A 21868-nucleotide genomic window follows, 5' to 3' on the forward strand; every position below is an offset into this window, starting at 1 on the left:
ATCATTTAATGATAACCAAAAATGTTAACAACAGTTAAAATTTCCCAAGGAAATTTTAAGAGACTGCAAGCTCTTAGGAGTGGAAGGGACAAGTGAATGAGATTGCAGGAAAAAAATACCTGTATGTATTTTGGTGATTTAAAATTCCCAAAAGAAAGACTGGTTTGCTAATGGGTGATTTTGGTTTTCAAACCAAAAATAAACTAAGTCAGATCATGAGTTTTAAGCCATTTGCCCTTCTTATGTATAAAACTACCAAACTATAAAGTTCTATTGACTTAACAGTTACAAGACTCCCTTGAATGGAAAACAATATTTTTTTTTTCTGGAATAAAATATAGAAGGTGTCTATTATCAAGCGAGTTACTAAAGCAACCTTATAAAATATTCCATCCTGGTCTGTGATGACATGTATGTAATTTTCCCTACAAGAAGACATCCATCAAAAACACAGCTATTTCTCCTTTGAAACTACTATGCTGTGCTCAGTCGTGTCCGACTCTTTATGACCCCATGGACTGCAGCCCGCCAGGCTCCTCTCTCTGGGGGATTCTCCAGGCAAGAATACTGGAGTAAGTTGCCATTCATTTCCTCCTCCAGAAGATCTTCCCGTTAAAACTGATAAATAATAATTTGATATCATGCCCAATGGTATGTCATTAATATCCATAAAGAGGGACTATGGGGTTTGGGGAAATGTTATGCAGAGTCACAAAATATTTTAGAAGCCAATTAAATTACTGTCATATGTGAAAATTCATGCCCACATCAGAACCATAGGCTGTTAGGAGGACAGGACCAGTCCTTTAGTACAAACTCTTATTTCCCAGGTGAGGGCTCTGAACTCCCCCCAAAACCAAAGTGGTAATTCCCAGTGTTCTACCCTCAGACTCGAGGTCTTTCCAGGATGCTACTAAACCTTCAAAAGATCTAAATACAGCAATGGCCATGTTCCCTTCTGTGGCTCAAAGTGCTTATTTCTGGTTCTCCCTGATATTCACAAAAAACTCTAAACTCGGTGAGATGCTCACTTACTAACAGGTTCACATGTTGCCTGTAAAAAGACTCGGAGGAGAGACTTCCTGCTAATTCTATTCCCATTTCCCTTGGACGTGGCAGGTCTTCCCACATACACGCTGCTTGTGCCCTGGCTACCCACTCAGACTCCCAAATCCTGTCCAGGCTCAAATCTGAATTTTAAGCTACTGATTTAAGTGTGTTAACTATCTATTAGGTGCCATCTACTGTGATCATCTCAAAGAAATACCTCCAAAAATGACTCTCAGCTCTCAAAGAGGAGAAACTAATGTAGGCAGCTTATTTTTCTAGAGCATCCACTATGAGCCAGGAACCAGCATAAACATTTTGCATGTGTCCTTTACAACCACTTCTAAGGAGAACATGCTTACAATCTAATCAAGAAGGTCAGACACATCCACAGTCGAACCCAGAGCTATAGGTCAGAGCGCAAAAAGCATCCCAGAGGGAACCAAGTTGCCCTTAGGGGGCCATCCGCACTGTCTGGGGCCAGGCAGGAGACGCTGTGAGGGGTGGAGTCTCTCCTGAGTTCCTCTGGGGAGGGCGGAAAAGATGGAGAGTGAGCGGAAATGGAGAGGCATCCCAGAAAAAGGGAGAGGGCATGTGTCATAAAATCAATAAATATTGAGTGATTGCTTTCAGGTTGTGAATCCCTGGATGCTTTATTATGCTGCTTCTAGAGCCGACTCATTGGAAAAGACCCTGATGCTGGGAAAGACTGAAGGCAGGAGGAGAAGGGGGCAACAGAGGATGAGATGGCTGGATGGCACCACTAACTCGATGGACATGAGTTTGAGCAAGCTCTGGGAGTTGGTGATGGACAGGGAAGCCTGGCGTGCTGCAGTCCACAGGGTCGCAAAGAGTTGGACACGAGTGAGTGATTGAACAACAACAAACAAAAAGTTTTTCAGTATTATCTAAACGGTCCATAATAATTGTATATGAATATTACAATAAAAACCGCTATAATCATTAAAAAAAAATAAGGTAGAGGAGTGGGAATATTTAGATTGTGTTTGAGGGACAGTGAGCGACCCAGCTGATGCAGTGGGAGATGGTCCAAGGGGAGGTGATGGTGATTACTGATGAGAACACATGTGGGAGCTGGACTGTGAGCCTCCAGCAATGCAGGGGTGAGACTGAAGGAGCCCCCTCAGTTCCTGCCCTTAGATTCCTCCAAGTTCAGTTCAATCCAATGGCTCAGTTGTGTCTGACTCTTCCAGACCCCATGGACCGCAGCACACCAGGCCTCCCTGTCCATCACCAACTCATGGAGTTTACTCAAACTCATCTTCATTGAGTCGCTGATGCCATCCAACCATCTTATCCTCTGTTGTCCCCTTCTCCTCGTGCCCTCACTCTTTCCCAGCATCAGGGTCTTTTCCAATGAGTCAGTTCTTCACATCAGGTGGCCAAAGTATTGGAATTTCAGCTTCAGTATCAGTCCTTCCAATGAACACCCAGGACTGATCTCCTTTAGGAAGGACTGACAAAATGTGGTCTACTGGAGAAGGGAGATGCATCCCAACTCCACCTCAAACCCCAGCTTCTGTCTACACTGAAACTCTCACCCAGCCTGGCTCCCCAACCCTTACTATAGACACAGCAGCTTTGATTTGGGGCTGGACAAACCACTCAGTCAGCCATTCAACCAGAAGAGGCATCACTTCCCTCTTAGGAAGGCCCTGCTGTTCCACTCGGGGGCTGTGCCACGTTGGAAAGCGCTTCAACCCTCGTAATTCAGCTTATTCCTGTTTCTATCGCCCACCTTGAGCTGTCACTGCGGTGACTGGAGAGAGTGGCTGGCCGCCTCCCAGACCTCTTCCCGGTTACGCACAAGCCACGCTCCCAAATTCCTAGCTAGAGAACATCGCCAGCGCCTCACAGCCATCATCAGGGATCCATCTGTGCCAGGAAGGGCAGAGGTTGACTGGTGTTCCACACACAGCTCTTCTCGACCACCCAGAAACTGGGACAAAGACAGCAGTGCACGAAGACAGAGGCCCACCCCCGTGAGCCCTCCTGACCCACCTTGCTGAAGGTCTGGTGATCAGAGACAACACATCCCCTATGGACGCAAACGCCTGTGATGGCTCCACAGCCCAAGGACACGGAAGACAAAGCACCAAGGGAGCAAATATAAGGGAACCCAGGCTTGGGCAGATTCAAGCGGCCATGGGGGCTCCCGAATATTAGGATGAGAACTGGTGTTTGAACCCACGTGCCATTCTCTTCTCCTGGACCACGGGGCAGATGCTGGGACTGAGACCAGACATCTGGAAGTAGTCCCTGCTCCTTCCGCGTGAAAGTAAAAGTGTTAGTTGCTCAGTCGTGTCTGACTCTCTGTGACCCCATGGAGGTCCCTGCAGCCCGCCAGGCTCCTCTGTCCACGGGATTCTCCAGGCAAGAATACAGGAGTGGGTTACCATTTCCTTCTCCAAGGGGTTTTTCTGACCCAGGGATCGAACACAGGTCTCTTGTATTCAGGCAGACCCTTTACTGTTTGAGCCACCAGGGACACCCACCCCTTCCACATTTAACCAAGTTATTTAAAACTCTTGGAAATCCAGGGTTCCCCATATTGACCGATGGACATAATAATCCTTCTAGCCTCAGAACTTCTGTGGACTGAGAGCAGGATTTCTCAACATCGGTGCTACCGGCATTTGAGGATGGATCCTTCTTTGATGGGGGCTGTCCTCTGCGTTGTAGATATCAAGCGATCATGGCCTATGAACCACTGGAGCCAGGAGCACCACCACTCGTCCATGCAGGTGTGTCAGTAAAAAGAGAAAATGTTTCCAAACATCATTAAGTCAGGACCACACCTACCTGGTCTCACCTTTGTTCTGTGGTGTTCCCATCCCATTCCTGCCATGGAGCCGATCCCTCCACTTCTCTTGGACCTCAAGCTCCAAGGGTCTTAAAATCTTGGCTTGCAATCTTGGCACGTTTACATGGACAACCTCATAAAAACATGAGGCTTTTTTTCTGACTATTGGGTCCACTGACATGAAAAAAGCTAAAGCATTTCTCAGGCTGCTCATTTTTAGGGTCCTAACTTTGCTTTCTGGCAAATGTGTTTTCAGATTTTATTGTGGGGACTTCCCTAGTAGTCCTGTGCTTAAGACTTCACCCTACAATGCAGGGGGTACGGGTTCAATCCCTGGATGGGGGAGCTAGGATCCCATGTGCCTCACGGCCATAAACACATTAAACAGAAGCAATACTACAATAAATTCAATGAAGACTTTAAAAAATAAATAAATCATAAAAGTGGCTGGGGAAAAAGCTCAAGATAGATTCTGATCACCAAAAGTTGTGATGTATTGGAGAAGAAACAAACCAGTTCAAGCAGAAAGGGATTTTCCATAACTTAAGCTCAACAAGGAAGCTGGTTACAGCAAAGGACTTGACAAAGGAACCACACACATATTGTATGACTACTGTGTGAAGATAAAGGAATACTGTGGGGGAAATATACAGTCCTTTCTCTCAGAAAGATGATATTTTGGATCCTGGTGGACTGATCTTTATGGAATTGTGTTTTTTGAGCATCACACACAGCCTTATTGGATCCATCTGGACACATTTCAAAAATCACTGATCTGACTCAAAATTGTCTAAAACTTCTGAAATATTCTTTTCTTGTAATACTGTGGGAGTGTTTTAAACCAATGGGATAGTTTGATCTAATAGTCCCAGCACAGGTGAATTAGTGCCTGCCAACTGCTGCTGTCAGGATATGTGAGAGAGGTTTATAAATAAATGTTCGAGAGACCCCATATACTGTAACCAAGAGGGTTATTACTGTGAATCTCAGGACAGAGAATCGAGTGTGGTCATCAAAAGCACTGTGGACTTGAGCAGGGTGCTCAGTTGTTCTGTGCTGATGTCTTTGGCTCTGCAAAGATGGCACCATAAGATGGGAAGAGAGTTATTGTGAGGGATCAGTGAGCTAAAGCATTTTGAGCACGTCAGACCAGTGCCTGGCACATAAGGAGTATGTGATAATTGCAACTATCACTTTGATTACGGAACACTATTCCACAAGGTTATAAAGACGTCCAAGAGTCATGCAGTCAAATGTCTAGAAATACTTCTTTAAACAAAGTTAAGTGGGTTTTTTCTTAACTCACTGCAGTATTAATACTTCGCAACTAGTGCTTTTAAAACATGAATATCAATATGGTGACCCAGAGTGGGCTGTGTACACCAGGACCCTTTCTGTACAAAGTGATTCAACAATAACATATTGATGACAGTGGATAAAATGCTGGGTGGAAGATCTCTAGAGCTTATTCATCTTGCATAATAGAAGCTTTACGCCCTTTGATTAGTAATTTCCCATTTTCCCCTCCCACCACCCATGCTAAATTTCACATGACTCACCCGAGATCCCTTTTCAGGAAAGCACTGGCAAAGAGAGCAATCTCTTCCTCCACAGAGACCAATAAACTTCTTTCCACCCTAGAAAGTGAAGCATTGATTTAGTTGACCGGTATTCATCACCTAGCTGGGTACATGATATATACATTAAGACAAGTACTCTTGGTTTTTCTAACTCATGAGAAGTTCACAGTACAGTTTTATCTCTGAGTCTCTGGAAAGACTAATACTGATATACAAAAAGGCAAAGAACTTACACTGTGGCTTGATAATCAATGTGTTGATGAATTTGGAGTTTGGGATTGACATATATATGCTACTGGTACTATGTATAAAATAGATAACTAGTGAGAACCTACTTTGTAACTCAGGAAACTACTCAGTGCTCTGTGGTGACCTAAATGGGAAGGAAATCCGAAAAAGAAGGGATACATATATACATATAGCTGATTCACTTTGCTGTACAGCAGAAACTAATAAAACATTGCAAAGTAACTATACTCAAAAATAATTAATTAAAAAAAATTTTTTAAAGAGTTGATGATTATGTGAGCGAATAAAAGTTTACATGAGCTAGGATTTTTTTTTAAAAGACCTCCTTTGAAGTCATTTATGTTTAACCAGAAACTTCTATGATTTGTCTCTCTTGGTAAGAGTTTGTTTATCAAGTTGTGAACAATTTCAGAATGTTAACTATGTAGCTGGGAAAAGCGCACATACACCACGGTGTCTAACTTAAATTTAAGAGTGACTTTTCTTCCAAGACTCTCTTCCTGTCCCTCCAGGATCAGCTAGGGCATGCGTCCCCCAGGGAGGCCCTCATGGGTCAGCACTGCTGTCACAGTCTTGCGCTTGAATTACGAGTCTTCCTCCTACGGCTTGCTGACACCCCAAGACGGCTCCTCTGACGTGTCTCTCAAACCGAAAGCTTCTGAACTTGAGTAATTTGCTCCTTTTCCCCACTTCTAGCTAGCTTTTCTACCACGCTCTTTAGAAAGTTAAATTACAACATGATCACATATTTTCTTAACTTTAACCCATCCTACACACACACACACACACACACACACACACACACACACCCCTATGGGAAGAATCACAAACCCTCATTATGTACATGGTGAGTCTTCAGTCACTTAAATACAAAAGTATAGTCATAGGAATGGTGTCCATAGGAGATCCTTAATGACAGCCAGAATGGCATTCCTGCAGTGAAAACACACTGAGCATTGATTCGTTCATGGTGGTCTGGGCTGCATGTTGAGAGGGAAGAGGTGGTTTATCAGCTCTCGGTGCTGGGAACTGAGAGTATGGACAGGACCACGTGCATCCTGATAAGTCGCTTCAGTTGTGTCCAACTCTTTCATGGACTGTAGCCCACCAGGCTCCTCTGTCCATGGGAAGAACACTTGAATGGGTTGCCATGCCCTCCTCCAGGGGATCTTCCTGACCCAGGGACTGAACCTGTGTCTCTTGCATCTCCTGCATTGGCAGGTGGGTTCTTTATCACTCGTGCCATCTGGGAAGCCCCAGATAGGGCCACACACTTCTATAATTAATAGATCTTTTAAAACTAACAACAGTGTAAACTTTAGCCTTTATTTTTTTTTCTTTTTTTTTTCTTTAATAGAAAATTATTTAATTAGTATACATGTGTTCCCCATCCTGTAACTTTAGCCTTTAGACCAACACATAACGGGGAAACATCATACAACTGAACCAATACGTACTGTTCTCTTTTTTAAAATTGGGGTATATTTGCTTTACAATGATGTTGCTTTAGTTTCTGCTGTATGACAAAGTGAATCAGCTATCAGTCAGTTCAGTAGCTCAGTCATGTCCTACTCTTTGTGACCCCATGGACTGCAGCACACCAGGATTCCCTGTCCATCTTCAACTCCCGGAGCTTGCTCAAACTCATGCTCACTCCACTGAGTCAGTGATGCCCTCCAACCATCTCATCCTCTGTAGTCCCCTTCTCCTCCTGGCCTCAATCTTTCCCAGTCTTTTCCAATGAGTCAGTTCTTCGCATCAGGTGGCCAAAGTACTGGAGCTTCAGCTTCGGCATCAGTCCTTGCAGTGAATCAGCTATATGTATACATACATCCCCTTCCTGTGGCTTTCCCACTGCCTCTTCCCATTCCCGTCCCCTCCAGGTCACCACAGAGCACGCAGCTGAGCTCCTTGAGCTATGTAGCAGGTTCCCACTAGCTATCTGTTTTATATATGACAGTGCACATTCGTCAATCTCAATCTCCAATTCATCCCCTCCCCTGTGTCTGTGTGTCTCTTCTCTATGTCTGCATCTCTATTCCTGCCCTGGAACTAGGTTTATCTGTACCACTTCTCTAGATTCCACGTATATGCATTAATACAAAAAACTTGTTTTTCTCTTAGGGACCTAATTAAGCTTAAAAGATTCTGCACAGCAATATGCACAGTTCAGATAGAAGATATGTATATACATAAATATACTATACATAAACATACAAACACACTTATGTAAAACATACATGAGTATACAGGTATACGTATGAAATGCACAAATGTATACATATCCCCTTCATTACATATACATGTGCAAAAGTATACAGCCCCATATACATACACAAGTGTATATGTATATGTGATGTGAGGGCAAGGAGTCTAAGTGGCATATTTTTCTTTTCAATCATATGATTAAGACCTCTTTTTTCTTGAAAAATATGCTCAGAAACAATAAAATATTTTGATTAATCATTAATTAAAAATATATTTTTATAAACATAACTCTTATGGGTCATTGAAAAATACATAAAAATTTGAATCTTGACAAGAGCTAAGGAATTAGATAATTTAAGTTAAAAAATGTAATTGAAGTTTCAGAAACATATACCTCTTGAGCTTTGGGTAACACTGTTATCTATGAATGCAGAAATGTTAAGTTCAAAACCCTGATAAGGTAAAAAAAAAAATCAAATGCTCAGGGCCAGGTCAGGACAGCATGAAAGCACTTAAAATAACTATTCTGAACATTTGGGTTCATTTAAGGTTGGGATGTGTTCGGTGAAATACCAAAACAACCAGAGAAAAAAGAAGGTCAGTTGATTAGATGGTTTGATAATAGAGGCAAGTTTGTTATTTTTTAAACTTTATTACGCTAATATTACGGAGATGTTTGTAGCAAAATTACATTTCAGAGAAGAATCAGTTTAAAGTAGATTAGTAGAATTCTAATAAAGAAACACATATAAAACTTTTTTTTGCTTTTATACAAAAGGTATATTTCTTTGTACCTTGCTTTTCTCACTTATGTCTTCAAAGTCATTCCGAATTACTGCATATGGCTACCCATTAAACAAAGTATTGGGTTGGCCAAAAAGTTCGCTTGGGTTTCTCTATAACATCTTACAGAAAAACCCAAGTGGACTTTTTGGCCAACTCAATATTATAACTTATTTAGCTAGTCTTTATTAATGGACATTTAATTATCTCCCCTCTTGCTTCTGAATGCTACCTTTAAACTAATATTCTTGTGCATATATATTCATCCATGTCAGAATAAATATATACGATAAATTTCAAATAGGGAAATTGCTATGTCAATAGGCACATGCATTTAAAATCCTGATAGATGATGCCAAATTGACTTTCCATGGAGATTTTATCAATTTATATCTCTATCTTTAAAATCCATCTACAGTACAGTCTCGCTCTGGGGAAATGTCTAGAATCTCTGCACACCAGAAGCTGGCAGGAAGAGCCAAGATAGAATAATCTTTGTTCAGGTGTTATATGCACTCATACGAAACATAAAGAAGTAAAGGATGTACAATTTAGCACTCTATAGACTTTTATAATAGAAAAAAAGAACATAATACAAAAGAAACTTTAAAAAGTCAGGTAAGAGGACAAATAATCCACAAACATATATTTCAGTGTGTTTTGGTTCATTATTTGAGGTGATGCTCTGAAATGCCTGTGAACTAAGCTGGGCAGGTTTTATCAAGCCCACTTCCCATTGGAGAAAACTGAGTCTTGAATAGGTTATGAGATGAATCACTGGCAGAGGAACCCAGGGCATCCTATTCTTTAATGCATGTGCTTTCTGCTCCCGACTAAAAGATAAAGGAGAATGAATGGCAACTTTCTATTTTGATTCACTTTGAAAAGACCTATGATAACTTGAATCACAGAAGCTGGACTGGATAGGTCCAAGCTACAGGATGGATAGACAGAGATGTATTTATTAGCATGATTTAAACCAGTCTGACTGTCTCAAGATCAACCTGAATACAGACTGCCTCCAATAGGATTTCCTAGATGTGTCTGAAGTTGGGTTTAATCACTTAGACTCTCTAGAGAGGAGCAGAACAGAATGTTCAAGGCTTATCCTTTTCCTGAGTTAAAATGTTCAAATTTAATTTTATACTTCTTGATTTAATCTTGTAATGGCCCAGCTGCTTCCTTCTGCCCTCTGAAAAAAGTTTTGAAAAAATAGTTCTGTTATAAAACAAAGAAATGTCTAATACCTAGGCAATTTTGTACTAGTCTTGATGGTAGGATATAAAAGAAATCTTATAGCCCATTTAATCCAACACTTCCTTTTTACAAATGAGAAAAAAAGCCCCAGAGAGTGACTTGTTTAAAAGTATAATAAAGAAATAACAACAAACAAAACCCAAAGGTAGCTGAAGGAAAGAAATGTAAAGATCAAAACTGAAATAAATGAAATAGAGACAAGAAAACAATAGAAAAGATCAATGAAACTGAAAACTGGTTCTTTGAAAATGTAAACAAAATTGAGAAACCTTTAGCCAGACTCATCAAGAAAAAAAGGAGAGGGCTCAAATCAGTAAAATTAAAAATGAAAAAGAAGTCACAACTGACACACCAACAAAGGAGCGTAAAAGTCTACTAGAGGCCAATAAATTGCGCAACTTGGAAGAAATGGATAAACTCTTAGAAAGGTACAATCTCCCAAGACTGAACCAGGAAGAAATAGAAAATATGAAACATCAATTGCATGTACTGAAATTGAATCTGTGACTAAAATAATTTCAACAAACAAAAAGTCCACAACCAGATGGCTTCACAGGGAAATTCTACCAAACATTCAGAGAAGAGATGACACCTGTCCTTCTGAAACTATCCCAAAACATTACAGAGGAGGAAACACTTCTGAACTCATTCTATAAGGCCACCATCACCCTGATATCTAAACCAGATGAAGATATCACAAAAAATTAAATTATAGGCCAATATCTCTAATGAATATAGATGCAAAATTCTCAACAAAATACCAGCAAACCAACTCCAACAATATGTTAAAAGGCTTACATATCATGATCAAGTGGGATTTATTTATCCAAGGAATGCAAAGATTTTTCAAGATCTGCCTGCAAATCAACCAATGTGATAAACCCCATTTACAAATTGAAGAATAAAAACCATATGATTATCTCAATAGATGTAGAAAAAGCTTTTGATAAAATTCAGCATCCACTTATGAGCTTAAAAAAAAAATCTCCAAAAAGTGGGATAAAGGGAACATACTTCAAGATAATAAAGGTCATATATGACAAACCCAAAGCTAACATCATACTCAATGGTGAAAACATGAAAATATTTCCTTTAAGATCAGGAACAAGACAAGCATGCCAGTGCTTGCCACTTACACCTAATACAGTTTTGACAGTCCTGTCACAGCAATCAGAAAAGAAAAATAAATAAAAAGAATCCAAATTGGAAAAGAAGAAATAAAACTGTCACTGTTTGTATATGACATGATACTATACATAGAAAATCATAAAGATGTCACCAAAAAACTATGAATTTAGTAAAGTTATAGGATAAAAATCAACACAGAGAAAAATCTCTTGCATCCCTATACATTAACAACAAAATATCAGAAAGAGAAATTAAGGAAACAATCCTGCTTACCATTATATCAAAAAGAATAAAATGCCCAGGAGTAAACCTACCTGAAAAGGCAAAAATACCTGTACTCTGAAAACTATAAGACACTGATGAAAGAAATCAAAGACAACACAAATAGATGGAAAGATATATCATGTTCTTGGATTGCAAGCATCAATACTGTTAAAAGAAACCACACTAATCAAGGCAATCTACAGATTCAATGCAATTCCTATCAAATTATCAACGGTATTTTTTCACAGAACTAGAACAAATTTTTTTTTTTTTAATTTGTATGGAAACACATAAAACCCTGAATAGCCAAAACAGTCTTGAGAAGAACAGAGCTGGAGGAATCATGCTCCCTGAATTCAGGTTATACTACAAAGTGACAATAATCAAAACAGCATGGCACTGTCACAAAATCAGACATATACATCAAAGGCACAGGATAGAAAGTTCAGACATACAATCATGAACTTACGGTCAATTAATCTACAACAAGAATACACAATATAGAAAAGAGAATCTCTTCAATAAATTTTACTGGGAAAACTGGACAGCTACATGTAAAAGAATGAATTGAGAACATTCCCTAACACCATGTACAAAAATAAACTCAAAACGGATTATTGACCTAAAAAGACAGGATAGTATAAAACTCCTAGATGAAAATATAGGCAGAACTGTCCTTGACATGAGTTGCAGCAAAATTTTCTTGGATCCGTATCCTAGAGTAATGGAAATAAAAACCAAAATAAACAAATGGGACCTATTTAAACTTAAATATTTTATATATCAAAGGAAACCATAAACAAATTGAAAAAAACAACCTACTGGCTGGGAGAAAATATTTATAAATAATGCTACCAATAAGGGATTAATTTCCAAAATAGACAAAGAGCTCATACAGCTTAATACAAAAAAAAAAAACCCTAGCAACCAAAAAAAAAAAAAATGGGTAGAAGACCTAAATAGACATTTCTCCAAAGAAGATACACAAGTGGCCAACAGGCATATGAAAAGATGCTCAATATCACTAATCATTAGAGAAATGCAAATCAAAACTACAATGAGGTATCACCTCACACCAGTCAGAATGGCCATCATCCAAAACCCTACAAATAATAGATGCTGGAGAGTGTGTGGAGAAATGGGAATCTTCCTATATTGCTGTTGGGAATGCAAATTGGTGTAGGCAGTATGAAGAACAATATAGAAGTCCCTAAAAAACTGAAAATAGAGTTACTATGCAATCCTGCAACCCCAATCCTGGGCATATATCCAAAGAAAACTCTAATTCGAAAAGACAAATGCAAAAAAATATTCACAGCAGCTCTGTTTATGATAGCCAAGACATGGAATCAACCTAAATGTCCATCAACAGATGAATGGATAAAGAAGATGTGATATTATATGCACATATATATATATACACATATATATAATGAAATGTGTGTGTATATATACATACACATAATGGAGTATGTATATGGAGAAGGAAATGGCAACCCACTCCACTGTTCTTGCCTGGAGAATCCCAGGGACGGGGGAGCCTGGTTGGCTGCCGTCTATGGGGTTGCACAGAGTCAGACACGACTGATGCGACTTAGCAGCAGCAGCAGCAGCAATGGAATACTACTCAGCCATAAAAAAAGAATGAAATAATGCCACTTGCAGCAACATGGATAGAGATTATCCATGAAGTAAGTGAAGCTAAGTTAAGTAAGTCAGAGAGAGAAAGATAGCATATGATCTCACTTACATGTGGAATCTAAAAAAATGATACTAATGAACTTATTTACAAAACAGAAATAGATTCAGAGACATAGAAAGCAAACTTATGGTTACCAAAGGTGTGGGGGAGATAAATTAGAAGTTTGGGATTAACATAAACACATCATTATACCTAACATAAACAACAAAATTTTACTGTATACCACAGGGAACTATATTCAATATCTTGTGATAACCTATAATAGAGAAGAATCAAGAGGCAGATAGATAGAGATATATAACTGAATCATTTTTCTTTTAGTTCTGAAATTAACACAACATTGTAAATTATACTTCAATTTTAAAAAATGGTTTAAGACAGTATAATAAAAGTAATGCATTCAGTAAATTTTCAACATGGAATCAGAGCTCATTAATGGACTTACCCCATATGCATATTGTACAGAAAACAAAATAAGTATGAGTGACCTACAAGAAAACAAAAATGCAGATTAATTTAAACTGTTGGGTTTTGTGCAAAACAAACTACAAAGCAAAAGGACATAGGAATTAACTCCAGAAAGATTTTTTTTTTTTAGTTTCTAATAGGCTACTATGACCAATTGATGGTCATCAGTGACCAGATAAACGTTACCCTCTCTCCAGATAGCATCACCATATTTCCTCTTTTTAATCAATCAAGAAGTATGCACACCCTTTAATATGGCCCTCACTGTGCTGGGTACCATAGGGACACTGGGAAGGTGAGACTTGGATGGATAGATACGTGAAGGGAGATGACTCTCAGAATAAAAACTAGAGGAGAGCAGGAAGCAAGCAGCTTTGCCCAGGAACTACTGCAAAGATTAAGGTATTCTGGATGCTGTTAAGTGGGAACAACCAGAAGGAGAGAGAATGGAAGAAACCTAACTGGGCTGAGGAGATGATTTGGGAAACAGTATGGAAAAAGCCTCCTTCCCATCACCCTCTCTTCCTTCATTGCTCATCAATACGTGTTCATCAGCTTCAAATTTTTCCATATTTTTCACTATTTAACATTTCCCTGTCATAACTCCCAATATTTTTGTAGTCACTTTGAACAATCTCATTCTATTAATAGTTTGCTACTGCTCCTGTAGCACATGACCACAAACTTGGTGACATAAAACAACAAAAATTTATTTTCTTATCATTCTAGAGGCCAGAAGTCTGAAATAGGCCTCATTGGCGGAAAAAAAAAAAAATCAAGATGTCGGCAGGGCTGTGTCTCTTTTGAAGGCTCCAAGGGACACTCGGATTCCTTGCTTTTTCTGGATTCTAAAGGCTGCCTGCATTCCTTGGCTTGTGGTCCCTTCCACCTTCAAAGCCAGCAGTGACCAGTCAAGTCTCTCTCCCGCTACATCCCTCTGACGTCTGCTTGCATCATCACATCTCCTTCTCGACTCTCAATCTTCTGCCTCCCTCCTTCACTTCCAGTGCTCTAGTCCCTCAATTGTGCCCAACTCTTTGCAACCCCACGGGCTGTAGCCTGCCAGGCTCTTCATGTCCATGGGATTCTCCAGGAAAGAGTATTGGAGTAGGTTGCCATTTCCTTCTCCAGGGGATCTTCCCGACCAGGGATAGAACTGCATTGCAGGCAGATTCTTTACCACCTGAGCCACCAGGGAAGCCAAAAGGGGACACTGCGGCTGAGTGGGCTGGGGGACCCTTGTGATTATACTGGGTTCCTCAGATAATCCAGGATAACTTCCCCATTGCACAGTCAGCTGATTAGCAACCTTAATTTCATCTATAACCATAATTCTCCCTTGCCATGTAACAGAACACATTCAGAGGTTCAAGGGATTAGGGCGTGGACAGCTTTGGGGGGTCATCATTCTGCCTACCACACTCATGCAGTGCATTGTTCTAACCGCTGTAACTGCTAGTTATAGGGACCCTGCAGCTCTGGACACGAGAAGGCTTTTGCTATTCAAACCCAGTGAATAGGAGAGCAAGAATCTGTGGCCTTGTACATTCTCCCACTGGGTGACTGTGTGGCTCCAATTCTGGAAGAGTAGAGAGAATTACTGCTTAATAAGAAAAGTGCTGTTTAATAGAACGGCAGCAGGTAAAATTTATAGATTTCTGGAATACTTTGGTTTTTTGACACTCAGATAATTTATACCTATAAAACCAACACTGGGGAGAAATTCCCAAATAAAAGCCAGTGATCGTACTTGAGGACACTCACCAGGAATTGGTGGCCAAGAGCTTGTTGCACTTGAAAGGACGCCTTACCAGTGCCATGTGCAAAATTACTTCATGTTCGAGTCTTGGCGCTCAACAAAAACGCTGCCCGTCTTCCCTTCTCTTCCAGAAGACTCTCATCTATAACTGAGGTTCTGTGTCCTGGCTTTAAAGTCTGTGTATGGCAAATATAAAATATCTTTTTAAATACAGTATGCATTACCACATCTAAAATAATTGCTTTCATTATTCAGAGTTAGTGATGGAAATATTTTCTAAAGGGGAACTTAAACACTGTTTTGACCTCACACTCTTTCCTTAGTGATGAGTAAACTGAATACATATCAATTTTTAATTCTTAGAAATAAAAATACCAAATCCTTTCGTTCATAAACACATTTTTCAAAAATGAAAAGATATACGTACGGAAAACTTTTACAAAAATTATTGTTTCACTTTGTTATGTGAAATTTTCTTCTATTTAGTCTTTTCTCTTAAAAATTCAAGCTAAAATTCACTCAAGTGCTTTTTTTTTTAATTTTTGAAACTAAAAAGGAATCCCCTAGTATAGAAATGCACATTTTGCCTACAAACAGCAAAGACATATAAACATGTTTTATGTAAAATGGTACCACATTTTGGCAGGTCATCAAAAAGTTAAACACAGAGTTACCATATGACATAGCAATTTCATTCCTAGGTATACACGCAAGAGAACTGACAAAATATGTTCATACGTAACCTTGTACATGAATATTTACAGCGGAATTACTTGTAATGGCCACAAGTGGGAACAACTCATTTCAATTGATGACTAAGCAACACGTGCTACATCTGTACAGTGAAATACTTGTTGTTGTTGTTTACTCACTAAGTCATGCCCAGCTCTTTTGAGACCCCATGCACTGTAGCCCTCCAGGCTTCCCTGTCCGTGGGATTTCCCAGGCAAGGGCACTGGAGTGGGTAGCTGTTTCCTTCCCAGGTGATCTTCCCAACCTAGGGATTGAACCCATGTCTCCTGCATGCAACCAGGTTCTCTACCACTGAGCCACCAGGGAAGTCCCACAATGGAATATTTGACCACAGAAAAGAATAAAGTACCAATCAGTGCTACAACATAGAGGAACCTTGAAAATGTGATGCCAAGTGAAAGAAATCACGTCCTGTATAATTCCATGTGTGTGAAATGTCAGAATAGGCATATCCATAGAGACAGAAAATATTAATAGATTAGTAATTATCAAAGGTTGGAGGAGGGGCGAATGGGAGGTATGGAGTTTTCTGGAGAGTAATGTGTTATGGATTTAGATAGGGTAATGGTTGTACAATATTATAAGTACACTAAAAACCACTAATTATAAACTTTAATAGAGTGAAAATGGTGTGTTTCATTTTTGAAACATCTCAATTTTAAAAAAGAAAAAATATCTTGACTCCAAGTACCACATACTTTGAAAAAAGCTCTCTTTGGCTCAAAGAATTTGAAATGTCTCATCTTTAAAACTTTGGCTTCTCTAAAGACCCATACCTGTCAGAATTAAGTACAGAGAAGGAAATGGGAGTGTAGAATGTTACAACTTAATTTTAAATTTCTAGATAAAATCTACATAAACTCAATCAATGTTATATTTATGACAGACTAGTTTTCCAAGTAAGCATCAGAATGATGTTCCATGATAATTTCAAAACCAAGTAGAAACAGAATCATTTTGAGTAACTAGATCTTTTCCCATTCCTAAATCCATCATTGATGTAGTTTTCTATTTGCCTTCTAGAAGCATGTCTCAATAAAACAAATTACTGTTTTAAGAGGAATACATAAATTGGCTTGAAACATTCAAACTGTATTTGATATTTCAGACAAATAGGAAACACAGTCAAAAATTAAAGAACACCAGAGGTATTTGCTTTTTAATCCCAAAATAAATACATCATGCAATTAGTCTGCCCACTTAATGTGATAAAGTGTATCCCTCCCCCATTTCTATCCTAGTGCAATATAATTTTATACTTGAAAATCATATTAATCACTGCACTATACTTCTCTGCAACAAAAATATGTATATAAATTCAATATTTTCATTTATGATCATAAATTTCTGAGTCTTAAAAATTTTTTTTCTCCTGGGTTGACATTATTATGGTTATTAGTAGTATATAATTCCAGAGAAGGCAATGGCACCCCACTCCAGTACTCTTTCCTGGAAAATCCCAAGGATGGAGGAGCCTGGTGCGCTGCAGTCCATGGGGTCGCTAGGAATTGGACACGACTGAACGACTTCACTTTCACTTTTCACTTTCATGCACTGGAGAAGGAAATGGCAACCCACTCCAGTGTTCTTGCCTGGAGAATCCCAGGGATGGGGAAGCCTAATGGGCTGCCGTCTATGGGGTCGCACAGAGTCGGACACGACTGACATGACTTAGCAGCAGCAGCAGCATATAATTCATCCAAAAAAATAAGCATGTCTTGATAAACAGTTGTTGTTGTTGTTTAGTTGCTAAGTAAACGACTTGCCAAAGGTAAAACAGTTTTGTTCACAGTTTTACCCGGAGCAAGCCTCAGATGACTACGTGCTCATCTCACGCATCTGTCTAGCCTGAAAACAAAGCCACAGAGGAGTCACAGAGACTTTAGAACCACTCTCCTGGCTAGAGTGCCGCTCCCAAGTCACAGCTAAGCAGAGGCCCAGCTGGCTGTCAGCTGGACACCATGAACGGTGGTGTGTACTGGACTCTACAGTTCCCCAAAAGTTGTCACACAGTCTACAACAATCCACAGCAATCTACAAATATTTCCTTTGCTGCAACCACCTATGTTAAGAGCACAAAACTTTTTGTCTCAACCATGCTTTTGATGACACTGAATAAAATTTCTCATAAATAAAAGGCTGTCATCACATAGGAAAGGCCAAGACAGTGTGTTTCTATTGAAGTTTGTTTTTATTTTTTTTTAATTTTATTTTATTTTTAAACTTTCCATAATTGTATCAGTTTTGCCAAATATCAAAATGAATCCATCACAGGTATACATGTGCTCCCCATCCTGAACCCTCCTCCCTCCTCCCTCCCCATACCATCCCTCTGGGTCGTCCCAGTGCACCAGCCCCAAGCATCCAGTATCGTGCATCAAACCTGGACTGGCATCTCGTTTCATACATGATATTTTACATGTTTCAATGCCATTCTCCTTTGTTTTTAAAAAAGAAGAAGGTATAAACAATTCAAGTGCTATGCCACTAAAACATATGCAAACAACAGCTTTGGGAGACTGTCTACCTAGGAAACTTTTGCAAAAGTTCTGTACCTTTCAAAGGGTATGCTTTATTCTGCCAACTGTTATTCTCAAGCAGGGAGTGTTGAGTGCTATGGAGGGCTATATTGGAGCCCTGCACCTCAGGCCCCATCTTTGGCTCTTAACTGAGGGGATAACCAGGTTTCCGTCACCTGATTCCATCTTCCAGGCACATGGAAAGGTTAAGGATAACCACCTGACCCAACCCGGAGCTTGGCTTAGTGACACAGAACTCTAGGCTGGATGATGGTACAAAACATCGTCTGAACCAGTCCTCTTGGAGGGTTGAAATGAGGACACCAAGAAAAGAAAGGGAGATGAGGGAAGAAGGATATGTCCAGTACATCCTCAAGTACAGCTGGGTGTTAGAAAACTGCGACAAGTCAAGGTCAAGTGCAAGTCTGAGTTTGGAAGAGACAGATAAGCTGCATAATCAGACAAAGTTGTTTCCAAGAAAATGCAAAAACAAAGAAAGACAGATAGTCTCAAGAAAGGAGGAAAACCAGCTCATTCCTGAGAGCCCTCCCCTACCCCACCAGTTCTTGATGCAGTCTTGTGGTCAACTCCCTTTTCGTGAGCAAACTGACCTGGGTGGCCGAGTCTGATAAAAAGCACTGCCCTCGCTGCAGCTGGTCCCAAGGCTGCATGCGACACACCTCGGGAGGCCATCTGGGGCCACCCACCCCCAATAGGGAAGCTGAACATATGTTCCCTGGGCCTTTGACATCCATTTCGTGCATTAACCCAGTCCGTAATAGGCTCTCGCCCAGCAGTATATTTCTATCAGTAATTTCTAGCATGTACTTTCAGCAGATATCATGGTGTTCTCTTCCTCCAACTCTCTGGGATTTCTGCACCCCCCCCCACCACCCCCTCACTTCTTTATGAAAATGCCTGGACTCCAATTTCCCTGGGACTCCTTAAGAGTCTGTCCAGTGCTTTCCAAAGGTCTGGGAACAGGATCTGAGCGCCTCCAAGCCATTCTCGGTACCTGGGGGAATTTGTTTTCTCTGCAACCTAATCTTGAATACAAATACATCCTGCTGGAGTTCTCATCCACCAGGGGCTAGGCATGGTTGTGGCGGGTGGGGAGGGGGGCAGGGGAGGACCAGATAAACAGGCGACTGAGGACTGGAATCTTCTAGCCACAAAAGGTAGCAGAGATACAATGTCTTTTTTTTTCTCAAGGAACATTAAGTCTTTGAGCTCTTTCGAACAATATTTGCCCTTTCAGGGAAATCATTTTCTATTAACTCAATAACTACATGTTCTTTCCTTTGACTTTCTGACACTGAGCTATCTGAAGACTCTCTCTCCAAGGCTAAATTTTTTGGATGGTCTGAACACGTATTTCTATATACTTTCATCTTTCCAAAGTAGAATTCCTAAAGGATAAGCTTTTGTAGAGAAACAATCAAGGGGCCTGGGGTCAGGGGTGGGGGGTTAGAAAAATGCTCCCAGAAAAAGAATGGCATGCCTGGGGCTGGATATCTCCTCTGAGGCTTATACCTTTCCTGTTAAGGGATCACCTGACCTTTCCCCAACATCCAGGTTGATTACTTTCTAAAATCCCATATCTTTGGGTTGCCTCTAGCTGCAGACTTACAAAGCCTTCAGGTTGATGAGAGCTTTTTAGTGAAAACAGTCAATCCCATCAACCATCACAAAGGTTTTTAAAGCAAGTCACAAACCCATGTGGTCCACAGACTACCTGAATGTGGCTGGAGCATCGTGTTCCCTGAGAAGGAACTGGGGAAAAAACTTGAGAAGGACTCAAGTAAATTCTTGAAAGTATCTCTACATTCCAACAGGACCAGACAGTTGTTGGATTGTGGTCAAGCCCGCCCCCACCTTGCCTTCCTTCTAGATTCAACTGAATTGTTTGAGAGTCTTTGTACAGTCCTCAGGTGACCCTGGAGTTGAGTTTGCTAGTCCAGGGCCGAATGGGCCATATCTCAGCTAATCTATAATTCTGCCAATACAAGCTTTTATTATCATTTTTGTCCATGAGGTCTCCCCCCAGTATCAACAGAACATTTGACAACAATCATAAGAATGTCATAGGTGGGAAACACACAGAGGGGACACTGTCCCACAAACGTACAACTGATTTTCAAAACTGGATGTGCCCTTTACTTCCAAGTTAAGGTTTCAGATTTCTGAGAGCTGCCTTTGGTGTAAGCAAATCCCACTGCCCACTGAGAAGTACCCATCCGCAACCAAGTGTACTGAAAGACTGGCATTGACCTTTGAGGACTTCTTCCCTCCTCCCTAGAGACTGGCTACCTTCTCCTGGTACCTGGTGATCTCATGTGAGGGATTGAAGGCAGGACTCTAAGAGGTAGAGAGATTTGTGTTCAGATCTTGATCATTACCAGTATAACCCTGAGCAAATCTGTACCACTCTGAGCTCTTCATTTCTCAGTATGTAAAATTAATGCTGGAGAGAACTACATGAGTCAAAATGCATGCCTAGCACAGTCCCTGGCATGTTGTTATTGTTGTTTAGTCACTAAGTCGTGTCTGACTCTTTTGGGACCCCATGGACTGTAGACCGCTAGGCTTCTCTGTCCGTGGGATTTCCCAGGCAAGAATACTGGAGTGGGTTGCCATTTCCTTCTCTTGTTTCTCCTGCATTGGCAGGCAAATTCTTTACCACTGAGCCACAAGGGAAGTTCTCTGGCATGTGGTAGTGCTCAATATATGTCTATTTCCAGCCTTCCTAATTTGTCATGCAGGTAAAATGAGCTCCCAATAAATGAGAGAAGGGTTAGAAAACTGGGAACTGGGGCAAGCCTGGCAGACCTCAGGAGGGAGGCAATACTTGATCTGGGAATGAAGGAAGATCTGGAGAAATGAGGAGAAATAAGTAGTGACAGTCTCTCTTAAAGGACCTTGTAAACATCGGGAGAAGTCAATGAGAGGGATGACTCCTCAGTGAGTGTAGAAGCAGGTATACAGGAGGGCAAGTCTGGCCAGAATCAGAGTTAACGTAAGCGGACTCTGAGAGGACACTTGTGAAAAGGTCAGCATTTGTTTTTATCAATGAGAGAGGCTTCTGCTGCTACCACAACTGCTGCTGCTCCAACCCCACGCCCTTCCTCCTCCTCCTCCTCTTCCCCATCGTCAACATCTTCCCCACCATAAGAAATTATAAAAAGCAGCATTGTCAGTCAGTTCCTTATATGCTACATCCTGTGCTAAAGGTTTAACACCGATCTTCAATCTTCACAATAACCCTAAAAGGTAAGTTACACAACAATGTCCTTTCACAAGTAACTACAGTTAGTAGTTGGCTTCCCT

General features: G+C 40.4%; 1 protein-coding gene across 5 annotated transcripts in view; it reads right to left on the bottom strand.

Annotated features, from left to right (window-relative positions):
• COL4A4 (collagen type IV alpha 4 chain) overlaps positions 1–21868 on the bottom strand; it is a 155847-nt gene that overhangs the window by 124810 nt on the left and 9169 nt on the right. For all 5 annotated transcript variants that reach the window (XM_070800326.1, XM_070800315.1, XM_070800319.1 and 2 more), the window contains exons 2-4: positions 15275–15445; positions 13488–13530; positions 5431–5508 (exon numbers count right to left, since the gene is read on the bottom strand). In XM_070800326.1, coding sequence (XP_070656427.1) covers positions 5431–5508; positions 13488–13530; positions 15275–15330 — 177 coding nt within the window. In that variant the 5' untranslated portion in view covers positions 15331–15445. The remainder of the gene's footprint in view (positions 1–5430; positions 5509–13487; positions 13531–15274; positions 15446–21868) is intronic.

The sequence above is a fragment of the Bos indicus genome, chromosome 2 (genome assembly GCF_029378745.1).
Source record: "Bos indicus isolate NIAB-ARS_2022 breed Sahiwal x Tharparkar chromosome 2, NIAB-ARS_B.indTharparkar_mat_pri_1.0, whole genome shotgun sequence".
In the NCBI taxonomy this organism is placed as follows: domain Eukaryota; kingdom Metazoa; phylum Chordata; class Mammalia; order Artiodactyla; family Bovidae; genus Bos; species Bos indicus.